The sequence below is a fragment of the Primulina huaijiensis genome, chromosome 11 (genome assembly GCF_012295235.1).
Source record: "Primulina huaijiensis isolate GDHJ02 chromosome 11, ASM1229523v2, whole genome shotgun sequence".
In the NCBI taxonomy this organism is placed as follows: Eukaryota; Viridiplantae; Streptophyta; class Magnoliopsida; order Lamiales; family Gesneriaceae; genus Primulina; species Primulina huaijiensis.
The window spans coordinates 20,725,314-20,738,015 of NC_133316.1; the positions used below are offsets into that span (position 1 = coordinate 20,725,314).

The 12,702-nt window shown below is 34.0% G+C and overlaps 1 protein-coding gene and 1 long non-coding RNA gene across 3 annotated transcripts; one reads left to right on the plus strand and one right to left on the minus strand.

The window, feature by feature from the left end:
• Window positions 1-3,276: 3,276 nt before the first annotated feature.
• LOC140987394 (ankyrin repeat protein SKIP35-like) lies at window positions 3,277-9,200 on the plus strand. Of its 2 annotated transcripts, none has more exons than XM_073455878.1 (4): window positions 3,277-3,401; window positions 3,598-4,594; window positions 5,191-5,623; window positions 7,417-9,200. In XM_073455878.1, exons 2-4 carry the CDS (start codon window positions 3,987-3,989, stop codon window positions 8,224-8,226), a joined length of 1,851 nt encoding a protein of 616 aa, XP_073311979.1. In that variant the 5' UTR covers window positions 3,277-3,401; window positions 3,598-3,986; the 3' UTR covers window positions 8,227-9,200. The 2 variants fall into 2 exon arrangements, with proteins under 2 accessions (XP_073311979.1, XP_073311980.1); XM_073455879.1 differs by lacking the exon at window positions 3,277-3,401 and adding an exon at window positions 3,415-3,496.
• Window positions 9,106-10,466, minus strand: LOC140987395 (uncharacterized). Its single transcript, XR_012177108.1, has 2 exons — window positions 10,026-10,466; window positions 9,106-9,676 (listed from the first exon to the last, which is right to left on the minus strand). It is a non-coding gene; the product is annotated as an uncharacterized lncRNA (long non-coding RNA).
• Between the last annotated feature and the right edge of the window lie 2,236 nt (window positions 10,467-12,702).

Genomic DNA, 12,702 nt, shown 5'->3' on the forward strand with positions numbered 1-12,702 from the left:
GACTTTTGCTTTATGCTTGATTGTGTTTCTAGTTTTATTTGAATTGTTGAAACATAAATAACTTCTTTATTATTTAATATTGCAGTTGAATTCGATAGAAGATTTTGCAAAATGAACGAGTAATATAATTCGTGGATTTATAATTTGCATATATATATGAAATTGAATTCACATTGATAATGATATTCCAATATGTCAAAAGCGATGGGATTCTACAAATCGTTTACGTAATCACAGTTGATAAATTTTTATTGTGTTGAATTAGTTTAACATAACTCGACATTGTACACCAATAACTCATGGAATCTTGTCAAAAGTATGAACGATCGTCGAAATTAATTATCCGTACTAATCAAAAGAAGATACGAGTGTTGATTTAGATATAAACGAAGAAGAAATTCGTCCAATATGTCAAAAGGCCACAAAAAGAAAAGAGAAAAACAAAGCACGATCATCGATGGAGGATATGACAACAAGATACGACGGTATGTTTGAAAGTTTTACTCAGTATACAAACATAAAAAAGAACGAATTCGAATAGAAACAAAAAGAACTTGCAATAGAGGAGATGAAAGCAAAATTGGCTTTGCACAAATATAAAGCTAAAAAGAGCAAATATTTGCTTAAGGAATACGAAATCCTTTCGAAAGACACTTCACAAATGACGTCGGAGCAGCTTATGGTTCATGAACGTCGGTGTGACCAAATTAGAGAGAAATGGAATATGTAATTTTCAATTGATGTAATACTACTATGGTTAGAAAAAGTTACATTAGTTCCATACAATGATTTACTAAATTCTTTCTTACTAAGTGTAGTAGGACTCTTACATAATTCTCAAACCTATAACACATACTTTCACTATTGTTTATAATTTTTTAAAATAATTTTCCGATTTAAATAAAATTTTAATCTCTGATATCTAGATTAATTAATCCAAACAGCTAGTTATTATAAAATAAAAATATAATGGTTAGTTATTATAAAATATTATTTAAAAAAAACTATAACCGCTAGTTAAATAAAATAAAAAAATAACTATAAATACCGATCAATTTCTACAAATTTATTCATTCATCCAACACATTTTTACTCATCAATCACACTCAATATATCTTCAGTACCTTTATCATATTTTCAGTTGCAGCTTCAATATTTATTTCTTGAAACCTAATTTACATACTAATGTCTCATTATTCGAGTAGCTCCAGCTCGAGTTCGAGCTTTAGCCCAACAAGCGAAGACGAAGTACAAGTTGAAGTTAATGACGAAATTTATGATCCGGGAGAAGAAATGATGTTATGCATGCTTCAACTATGCAGAAAAATACATGAAGCTTCTCAAAGTAATAACGAGATGTGACGAAGAAGAAGGTTCATCCAAAGAAATCGTAAAGCCGGTCACTTTCGTCAACGATTATTTTTCCACGAACCCAGTGTATCCAAATAATATATTTCGAAGAAGATTTCAGATGCGAAAAGAGTTATTCCTTCACATTGTGAATGTGAGTGTGTATTAATAATGGGAAAGTGTTAATAAAATGATTATGTGGCTAGTGGACCTCACATTTTTTGAAGAGACGAAAGGTTAATAACATAGATTAATGACTACGGAGGTGGATGCCCTAACTCATTGATAAATAATTTTAATAAATGTCCAAAACAAACATTCGAAACGATCACTTTATTATTCTTAGCGTGAACCATTTTCCATATTCATTATTATATATATTTTTTGAAATAGTGAGTCTCATGTGAGACCGTCTCACGGATCTTAATCTGTGAGACGGATCAACCCTACCCATATTCACAATAAAAGGTAATACTCTTACCATAAAAAGTAATACTTTTTCATTGATGATCCAAATAAGAGATCTGTCTCACAAATACGACCCGTGAGACCGTCTCACACAAGTTTTTGCCTTTTCGAAATGGAGAATAAATTGTTATAATTAAAATTTGAAATCAATATATAATCTTAAATTCGAGACATTGACATCAGATAATTTACAAATCATCATCAATCATATTTATTATATTTGGAAAAATAGTCTCTCTATCGAATGGGACTGTTGTATCGTATTCCTAAAAAAAATTGGCACTATTATTTAAATTTAATATTAATAAAATGTATATGTCAAAAAAAATATTAATAAAATGTATAATATATAATTTGTTTGACTATAATGATTGGAGTAGGAAGGTGGGGCCACAACTGTAGCCAGTTGTCCGGTGGAAACTCTCCTTTTCATTCTTACGTCCAGATTCTTCGTTATTATATATATATTATTATTATTGTTCTTATTTTGTCAGGATTCCATTTATTATTATCACTAATGATGTGTGATATATATTATATTAATTTTATTAAATGTTTAATTTAATAATACTTGATAGAAATTAGTGAGATAAGTAATATTAAAAATAAATAGTAATACTAGTTTTGAAAAAAAATATTGATATAATGGTAATTTAAAAAATAAAGGTTATTATTTTTATATAATAGAATATATAATAATGTATATAGATTATTATTGAGATCGAGAGCTTGGTCCAATAATCTTATCGGAATTCTCTTATATTGATTAAATATCAGATTTTTTTTCATATCTTAGATTAGGATATAAAAAAAAATTATTATTATTATTATATTTGGTTGGTTAAATCTTGAACCGTCAGATACTGAAGCCTCGCATTAACTATTGAGAACCCTACAACGATAGAAAAGGAAACATTTTACACTTGATGTCATTTCAACTTTGAATGTGTCATGCGTAAATTGCTAAAATTATTTATCAAAACAGTATTTATCAAGATACAGATTATATTTTATTTGAGAATACTACTTTTTCACGTCTATTTTATTCGAGAGCATGCATTTTGCCATCGTTGTACGGATCTACATTCATGAGATAATATAGACACAATCAATATATATATATATATATAATTAAAAGTAATACTTCAGTATTTTTATTTTAAATTAACATATATAACACAATATTTGTTTACAACAAAACTAACAAAAAAAATATATATTTTGTAGTGAAAAATAAAATTTCATATGTCGAATTTGGGATTTGTCTTCCCTCTCTCCGCTCGTATTTTGTCTATACTTTATTCATGAACATATACACGAATAACATAAATCTATGTTATACTATATAAAAAAATCATTTTTAAAAAATAATTAAACTCAATTATAATAAATCTTGCCTTGTTAAAAAAATTACAAATCACAAATTAAATTAAAAATTAGGAATGTAAAATTCTAAATGTAAGGGTGATGAAAAAAATATCTATAAGAAAACAAACTAGGCAAGTGTCATCTTCCACACAAAAAGCAACCACCCAACACTCAGTTCTCTTCCCTCTCTCCGCTCGTATTTGTTATTTGTTCAGGTTGTCAATCTCTCTCCACATTTCTGTGCGCGCGCGTGTGTGTGTGTGTGTTTTTTTTTTGTTGTTTGTCGCGGTGTCTTGTAATTTTAATTACGGTACGGTGTGTGGAATTGTTTGGATTTCATCATCTGGTTGCGATATTTTTTGGCATTTTTATGCAGTTTTGTTATTGATTTGGATGACCTGATGCTTGTAGGTTCTGATTGCTGGTGGAATGATTTCGGCAAAATTTGGAGATTCAGGGTTTTGGAGTTTCCGCAGATTTGCAGAATTTTGGGATACGTGAATTCTTTTTGATGACTGTCGAGATTTCTGATTAGACGAAACGTTTGATAGTCTATAGGTGATAAAATTGAAGGTTTGGAGTTGGGAAATTTTTTTCAGAGGCAGGTGTTATCTGGGTTTTTTGGATAGTTCTTTCGTTGGTGGGGAGTTTAGGTTTCCTCTGTGCGTATGCCGATGGTTGATGGTTGTATGCAGTTGATCTAGGATCGTGGGAAGAGAACGTTTTTACTTTGGGTAGAGAAATTGAGACTGAAAATGAAATAGGGAAGCCAAATCTGTGATAGCGGGGATGAAATTAGTATGGAAGAACCTCGGTTTTCTGAGAAAGTAACAGCGATGGAAATGGAAACTGCTGTGGCTGGATTCTCGAGCCAGAGCAACGAGAAGGAACACGGGATGAATAATTCAGTATTTAGTTCAGAGAAGGTGGAGGAAGGAAGGCCTTCCAATGTGGTTTTCTCAAGAGAATCTCCTCTTCAAATTAAAGAAGATTCGAGTATGAATGCTTTTAGTTTAGGTGCAGAGAAGCTTAAATCCAGATTAGCTGCTTCTGATTGTAAGAAGGGGAAAAACGAGAGGAAGCTCAGTCGACAGGATAGAATTGAGTTAGGTCGTGTGTTTCAAGGGGCTGTGAGTTCTTATAATTGGGAACTCGCGGACAGTCTGATCTTGTTGGCGGATCCTCAGACTCTGAACGATGCATTGTGCATTTCTTTGGACTCAATCTGGTTCTTGAGCACACGCCAAGAATTGCATGGAATTACTAAATTAATCAAGAACATAATTGCTAATGGGGCTTATGATTTCACTCGAGCTGCACTTAGGACTTCATTTCTTGCTTCCTGCGTTTCTGCTTGCCAGAGCCGATCAATGAGCTTGGCAGACACTGTCACCGTGATGGCACAAAGGTAAAAACATATTTGTTTTATGCAATCACGTGAGCAAAATGAATTACATTCCACCACCATGCATGGCGTACATGTCTTTTTATTAGAGACCTTGATATGCTTGCATAGTAAACCTTGATTCATGATTCCTATCAGGTGTGCCAAGGAATGCACTTCTACAAGGCTACACATATCTGTGTACCACGCCTAAGCATACCCCTATTGTGCTTCTAGTCTTACATATGCTTGCATAATCAACCTTGATATCACCATTCCTATTAGTTATGCTAAGGAATGCACTGCTACAAGGCAAAACATCATGTATACGATGCCTAAGCAGGCCTTTTTTATGTTTTTTTTTTTTTTTTTTTTTTTTTTTTTTTTTATAATTATGGCTTTAAAAACCAACTGAGCCTTCTGGAGTCCATGTGATGCAGCCAAAGTGCAATCGAGATCTTGGCTGCTTCTCCCAGCTTGTTGTGAAGTTGATGTACTGTGTTTGTGTGTCAGATGAGAATCAAATTATTTTTTCTTTGTTAACGCTCTTAGTAACTTCTCCATACTGTTTGTAGGCATTTTTTCATGTGTTTTAGGATTTTTACCTTTGTTTTCATCAGGTTGCACGAAAGGCTGCAGGAATGTAACGGCGATGAAGTTTTGAAGGCAGAAGCAGTTGCCAAGGTTCAAAAGTTTACCGAATGGGCTCTTAAATGTATAAGTTTTCATTCTCGCTGCCAAGGAAATAGGGACAAGGTTGGTAATAATGCTGCTGTTGATATCCAGCTGCAATTATCTGCTTTTAAGACCTTTCTCGAAATAACCGGCAACCATCTCACTGGGAAGGATTTTACCGAAGCATTTGATGCTGCTTGCTTTCCACTCACACTTTTCTCTAGTTCCTTTGATCCTGGTTGGGCGTCAGGTATATCAGCTACTGCAATTCAAGGATTGTTAGGCATGCTGGTCGAGGGGGGTGCAGACAATGTTAACCAATGTTTTCTTGAGGCCTCACGTTTTGGGAGCACAGAGCTTGTTCGTATTTTGTTACTGGTAATCTACTTAGTCTGTTTGTTTTATAACTATTATCACTAATATTAAATTGTGTCAAGCCTTTGAACTTATAAGGTTGTGCCCCTGCAATTTGTTCTGCAGCATGGAACTCTGTGATATGTAACGCACATACCCCCTTCATTCTCAACCAAATCTGGTCAACTTGTCTTTTGTTTTCTTGCCCTTTTCCATTTTTTCCATCTCCATAGTGCCGTCATTTTAATTTATTTATCAGTGTAAAAGCCCTTGCTCCTTACGTTAGTAGCTTGTATGCCACAGCACATATAATTTGTTATTTTTTTATATCTTTTCTTAAGTTTTTAACGGTACTTGGGATTTTATCAAATCCCATGGCGGTTTCTCTCTTTCCAACCCTAATCTCTTCAGTCAGTATTATACATACCCCACACCAAAAATATGTAGTTAATTATTCTTTGACCTTTTATTGATAAGCCAGAGAATATTGTTCATGACTTTCTAATGTTCTTGCTTCGTAATTATAGGACCGTATATTATTGACATCATTACTTGTTAAAAGTAAAATATCGATCTTTGGGTTAGGCCATATTTTACTCCCTGTATATTTCAGTGTCAATGATTTTAGAGATGAAATGTTAGCTTCATGCCGAAATCTTTGTTATTTAATTGCGCCGTTCTTAAAAGGAGAGAACCTGTAGTAATTTTGATTACAGTGTCTTGACGTTTTATTGAACATCTTAATACAAAAAAATATTGACCTATATTTGGGCATGCTACTTATGTTGCTAAAACTTTCTGATGCTCTTGTTTGAAAATAATAGGACTGGAAATTGTTGTCATCAGATTGCTTGTTAAAAATGATCATCGAGGTTGGGCAGTATTTAGCTCCCTAAACTTCTGTCTTAACAATTTTATTGCTGAAATGTTAGGTCCATGTGAAACCACTGTTCTTTAATATTCCAATGTCTAGATAATATGATAAAGTCATGTAGCTTATAATTTTATAAACTACCACCGGTGTGATAAATTCATTAGTTTACTAGCAAAAGCTAATGAATATAACATTTCGTTCACAATCCCTGCATCGAAGATGATTGCTTTAAGTCACTCCATGTGTGTGTTTCATGTTCATGTTGTGGGTTTCACCAAAAAGTTGTAACTTGACTTGCAACTGGGTGGAAGGACTGAGCCTCACTGTATCCTGAGCCCAGACATGTATCTTTTGGGATTTTAGTTGATATAAAACAATGTGTGACTGTACCTAGCACGGCTCAAGGTTAACGAAACGTGTATCAAGTGGCATGGTTGAAGCACCAAGTTTTCTTAGTCTTGAGTTCAATACCACCACAAAGATGGGAATACACGCTATAGTATTTTTGGTCCTTTCCCATTAGCTTTTTTTTGTTTCAGTTTAAACTCACACAGTCTAGGGAGAACAGTAACTGCTGTTGTCAGGTGGTATGAAAATGTAAACCTATGTAATCATTTCTTCTAGTACTTTCGTCTTGACATCTGCCTGTCATCTGAGACTGATATGACCTAATTGAATTTTATGAGCTATTGGCTTTGATATCTTGCTTTGTTGGTCAGCAATAATAATAATAATAGTAAGTGTTTTTTAGAAAGCTGCCCATGCTCGTACAAAATTATTTTAATTTTCCTTGTTTAATGCATCACAATGATGTCATTACCCTCGTTTCCTTTGCTCTTTAACCTTAAGGTCTGCAGCAAGCCCTTGCATCATTTTTATTTTGCTCTTATAACCTGAACAAAAATCTAGCATTTAATGTGTTTTGATTTACTGTGGGTGCTAGATTGCGCAAAGAAACAGCTTGGATGTGGATGTTGACCTGGCTCTAGGTTTTGCTTCACATTATGGTAAAATTAGCACAATGGAGTGCCTAGTGGAGGAGGGTAATGCTATGGCTTTCTTGGGTCCACTGATGAGAGCCGCTGAGAGGGGTTGCATGCCAGTTGTCGAGTGGTTTGTTCAAAGGGACTGTCGTGATATGGAACTTTGTCTCGCCCTTACAGCTGCTATATCTAGTAATCAAGTTAAGGCAGCTGCATATCTTCTTCCACATGTTCCTCAGCACGTTCTTGCTGCCCTCAGCATTGAAATTCTCAAGGCTGCTGGTGAACGAAGTGGTGGCTCTCTTGACGGGGTCGCATTCCTCCTGCATTCAGATTTTTTAAGGGATTCTGCGGCTACTTATTCAGTTGCTGACAGCATTGCCAGATCCGATGATGAGGCTATTGCTCCTGAGCTCAGGGCTTTTCTTCGAGAACATTGGTCCGAGGCTGCTTTCTTGGATGGACGGAGGCAAGGAGAAGTACATTTTTCCAACTTTGTACATATTTTGAAATGGGGTGAATCTCCAATATGTTTGAGGGGTCTGCCAGGGCCCCTGAGGGTGGCTATAGCATACCTGCCACTTTACAGGGAGTGCATTAAGTCCGGAGGCTGCTTGCTATCACAAAGGCATCGAGGGCACCTTGTAGAAGCTGCAAAAAGACTTGGAGGTGTGGTTCTAGACAAATCAGGCCATAGGAGAGAGTTGCTGGCCGTGTTGGAACATCATCTTCCTCCATTTTTGCTTAATGCCACAAATCACGTGGCTTAGTAAGACGGGGTCCCCTGAGTTCTTGAAAATCAATCCGTCTCTTTCACGCGATTTCTGTTTCTCTCATGTTACAGATAATAATTGAAAATGAAGATTTTAGATCTTAGGCTGTCTGCCCTTTGCTGATACTGAACATGCTTGAATGTGAGTGAAAAGCTTTTGCGATGACATGACATATATGCGTATTGGCCGGTTGAATCTTGCTTTTGTATTTGAAATAAATGGTAAGCATGCGACGAAATTTTCTCATATAATAATGATTATAATCCCAACACACCGAGGCCGCACGTTGATACTTTGTTGTCCAATGTAAGTTCTTACTGTGTTGCATGTGATGGTATGCACGAAGATGAACATTTTACCACCGCATTAGGGATGTAGCATGATTGTGGGCGATTTTACTTTAGCATTCTAGGTATCGAATATGATCTTTTACAATCGTTTCAAAGCTGGATCACGAATTTTTATTACCACTACTTTTTAATTATACATTATATTAAATACAATATACCCACACACAGTTCGTGAATTTAGATTTAACTTGTGGGCTAATTTTTTTGAAAAAGCTTTAGAGTCGTTGAAAATAATTACATCCCTACTCGATGCATCCTTGCCACTAGAGTATTTGAAGAAACCTCGATGTTATTTATTTGCCATTACTCAAATCTTGCTTCATTTCTCGTTCATATGCAGGAAAAATTGATTGGCAAATTGTTGCATCTAGACGACTCCAGTTAATTATTTCGAACCAAGATAAACAAAGCAATAGATACTCTAAAAAAAGAACCAGTACGATGACAAAATGCAGGTCAGATTACGTGATCAATTGTGAGAGCAGGATATAAACCAAGGAACCACAAAAATCAATGTGGCAGGCACGGTAGAGTATTCTCCAATTACTAAACATATGTATAAGTCACCTCTCGAACATTAGATGGCATGAAAGCCAACACCATAAGTACTGCTAAAATGCAAATGGGCAGCAAAAGCAGCATGAACGGCGGCGGAGGTAGCGGCGGAAGTATGATCGGCAATATCAGCAAAGACGCTGTAAGGCAAACCAGCAGAAACAGCGGCTTGAGCGTGAAATAACGGGACATCCTCGTGCCGTATTGGCTGCTGCTCTTCCTTGAAGGATTCTGAGCTTGATTCTTGATAATGCTGTTCAAGTAAGGATCTTGAAGATTGATGAAACCTTTAGACAATCCCATGTTCTTCGGTTTCGTCTCTTGTCCACTCATTTATGTACGTAAATAAATACAATCAGTCAGAATTAATTGGCAAATTCTTGAGCTTAACGGGCTATCTTTTCTTGGGAAGTAGGACTAATATTGAGAACCGGATGATGAATTCACTCTCTCTTTATGCCGTGGAAGAATCTCAAAATTCAATTCAGTGCAGCGCAAGTTTTGGCGGAGATCACAGCTCATCCCCCAAGAATTGAATCCAACTGATATAGAAGATTATTCAGCATCATCAGATTCAATTAGCAGATAAATGAATCAATTTATTTCGCTAACGTTTATGCTTCAAGGGCCTGATCCGAAGGGGTCAAATTTATGGGCCAAATTAAGAACACTTCCATAATTTCATTTAAAAAAAAAAAAATCAAGAAACAATCATAACACAAGATTGTGACCAAATTAAATCTACCAAAACGCGTAAAAAAGGGATAAAATCCAAAACCAATAATCATCGGCAAACTATACATAAAACTTTACAAAAAAGAAAAGTGCCAATAATAAAGCTCAAATGTGGAATAGTCCGTGAAGCTAAAACAAAGCATAAATAATACACACCTATAATGTTCTTGAAGGCCTTCCAGAAAACCAAGCTAATCTCAAATAATGCACCAAGAAACACAAATATTACTCTTTTCTTTTCAGATCAAAACTCTCTGGTAAGAATGGATGAAGAATATTAATTCACACAGCTTGATCTTGGCAAGGATGGATGAAGAAGGACAAGTAAACCAAAAACCCAATACAATATATTTTAGTTCTGCGCTATCTTGGCACAGGGAATGGAGTTTTGAAGGAGAAGATTTGGCCGAAAACGAAAGGTGATGGAACGACAATGAAAGATGAAGAGTATTTTGTTCCGTTTGTTACTATGTTATACGGTCGTTTGGTGAAACCTGCCTTGTTTTGATAAAAATAAAGAAATGATTTAGAAAGAGATTTATATGGATTTGGATGTCGTGTTGTTTAATTCAATGGCTTAAATAATGGATTTAAAAGATTACATAATCCCATTTAGTGTATATTATCATCAAAGACGAAATCTTTGATATTTATACAATAAATATTTGTCTCATATATATATATGAATAATATTATGATTTATAATGTTAAAATTTTGTATAACATACGATTAATTATTGTTTAATCATCTGGATCAAGCACAGCTACATCAATTTTTTTTCCAAATTACCCATTTCTCATGCTATGANGGATTATATTTAAGAAGGCATGACTTGTTACATGTGTGTGTGCGCGCGAGGGAAAGAGGGAAAAAAAAGAAGAAGGAAAGGGGTTGGATTCAGTGAATGAACAAATAAAAGTCCAAGTGGGGAAGGCTTTATGAATTTGAATTTGAATTTGAATTTGAATTTGAATTTGAAGACCAAGGTGCTTCACCCCTGGACATTCTTTCTTTGCCTACTTTTTTCTGCCAAACGGGCACTTTTGGTCATCACGTCACTCTCAAGTATTTATATTCGTACTACGATTGTTTCCATCCATATTTATAAAAATTAATATTTTTTATAAATTGAGTCGGTGATGGAGATCCATGGCAAAAAAATGACCCGTGAGACAGTCATGTGTATATATATATATATATATATATTAATATTTTTCATAAATTGAGTCGGTGATAGAGATCCATGGCAAAAAAATGACCCGTGAGACAGTCATGTGTGTGTGTGTCTATATATATATATATATATAAAAAATAAAATGAAAATTGTGAAATTAACATAAAATTTAATTAGGGAAAAAACAAATATATAAGGTAATGATTTGTCTAAATACTCGGTTAGGCTTCAAATAGGAACCGCAAAATGCGATTTATTATTAAAGAGAAATTTGAGAGTTGCTATTTGAAAATTATAGAAAACGTAATTTACTGGCTAAACTCACGAACCGAAGCACGCAAGCTTTTTCGCTAGTTTGTGTCGTTTTTCTCTTTATGTGTGTTTGTTTATTGGTATTTTATATAATAGTTAGGCTTTGCCTACTGTCATTAAGAAAGCCAGAATTTTGTCGCTCCAAATTTTATAATGCATACAATATATATTATATGTGTATACCGAAAATATAATATCCTAAAAAGGAAAAGGAAAAATTAATATAATTTAATACTATCTTATACTTTTTCTTGATTTTTTTAAATAACCTTAACGATTGTGCACATATTCTGTACATGTTAAAGCAAGCATCAAATATATATATATATATATTTTTAAAAAAATTTATTTGTTTTTATCAGATTTAAGAATTTGTTAAAAAAAGAAAAATGCATGCATTTGTTAAATGCCGATACGATGAACGGAATAATTTTCAAATATTTGGCATTTACCCCGTTTGGTTTTGTCTGTGCAATATTGAAAAGTCATAGTCAAACACGAGCATCCAGCCGATTCATTTCAACTAGTAATTTGGTTTTTCACTTTTTGAGTAAATACATATCACTTTCGTGTATTTTGTGCACATGTCACATGCATGCATGATCCATAATTGACTGGATTTTTATTTTTTTTTTTGTATATCAGTTATAGTTAAATATGTTTTATGCATTATTGGTATATATCATACGGGTTTGATCAATCTCAAGACCTGGAAACGTTTTTAAACATGTTGATTGGTTCTAGAGCCGCCCCACTGCCTGTTTGACGAGGTCTAGACCTTTCTCGAATATGAAGGGTTTAATGCAAGGACACGTTTTCATTACCATCCCTATAATCTAGTCATAAAAAACGATGTACATAGGTGAAGTTTCATGAGTAGATCGAGTTTATGTCATTTTATTGAAATAATATAATTAATAACTTGAGCACTATGAACATCAAGTTTTGACTGCTTTTTAGGGACATGAGCTTCTGCTTCTCAAATCTCATCCATCTCTCATTCATGATAAATGTACCAATAATTTTTTAAATTTTAGATTTTGATTCATTAAGTTTTTGAAATTTGGTTTTGATAAACATGCTTTCGATTTTTTTGATCCAATTACTGACGTGACATTGAACAAGTCAGTTTGTTCCAGTTTTCAAGCACTCCGGGATTTAAGACTGCCAAATAATCAAAAGGTGAAGCCCATGGACTAAAAAAAACTATTTTCCCTCATAAAATATTAATGTTTTAGAACAAAAGGAATGAAAATAAAGCTAAAATTTCATTATTGGACAAATATCACATAAAAAAATCAAGATTAATTTGTATGTCACAAATATTAATATATATGACTAATGAT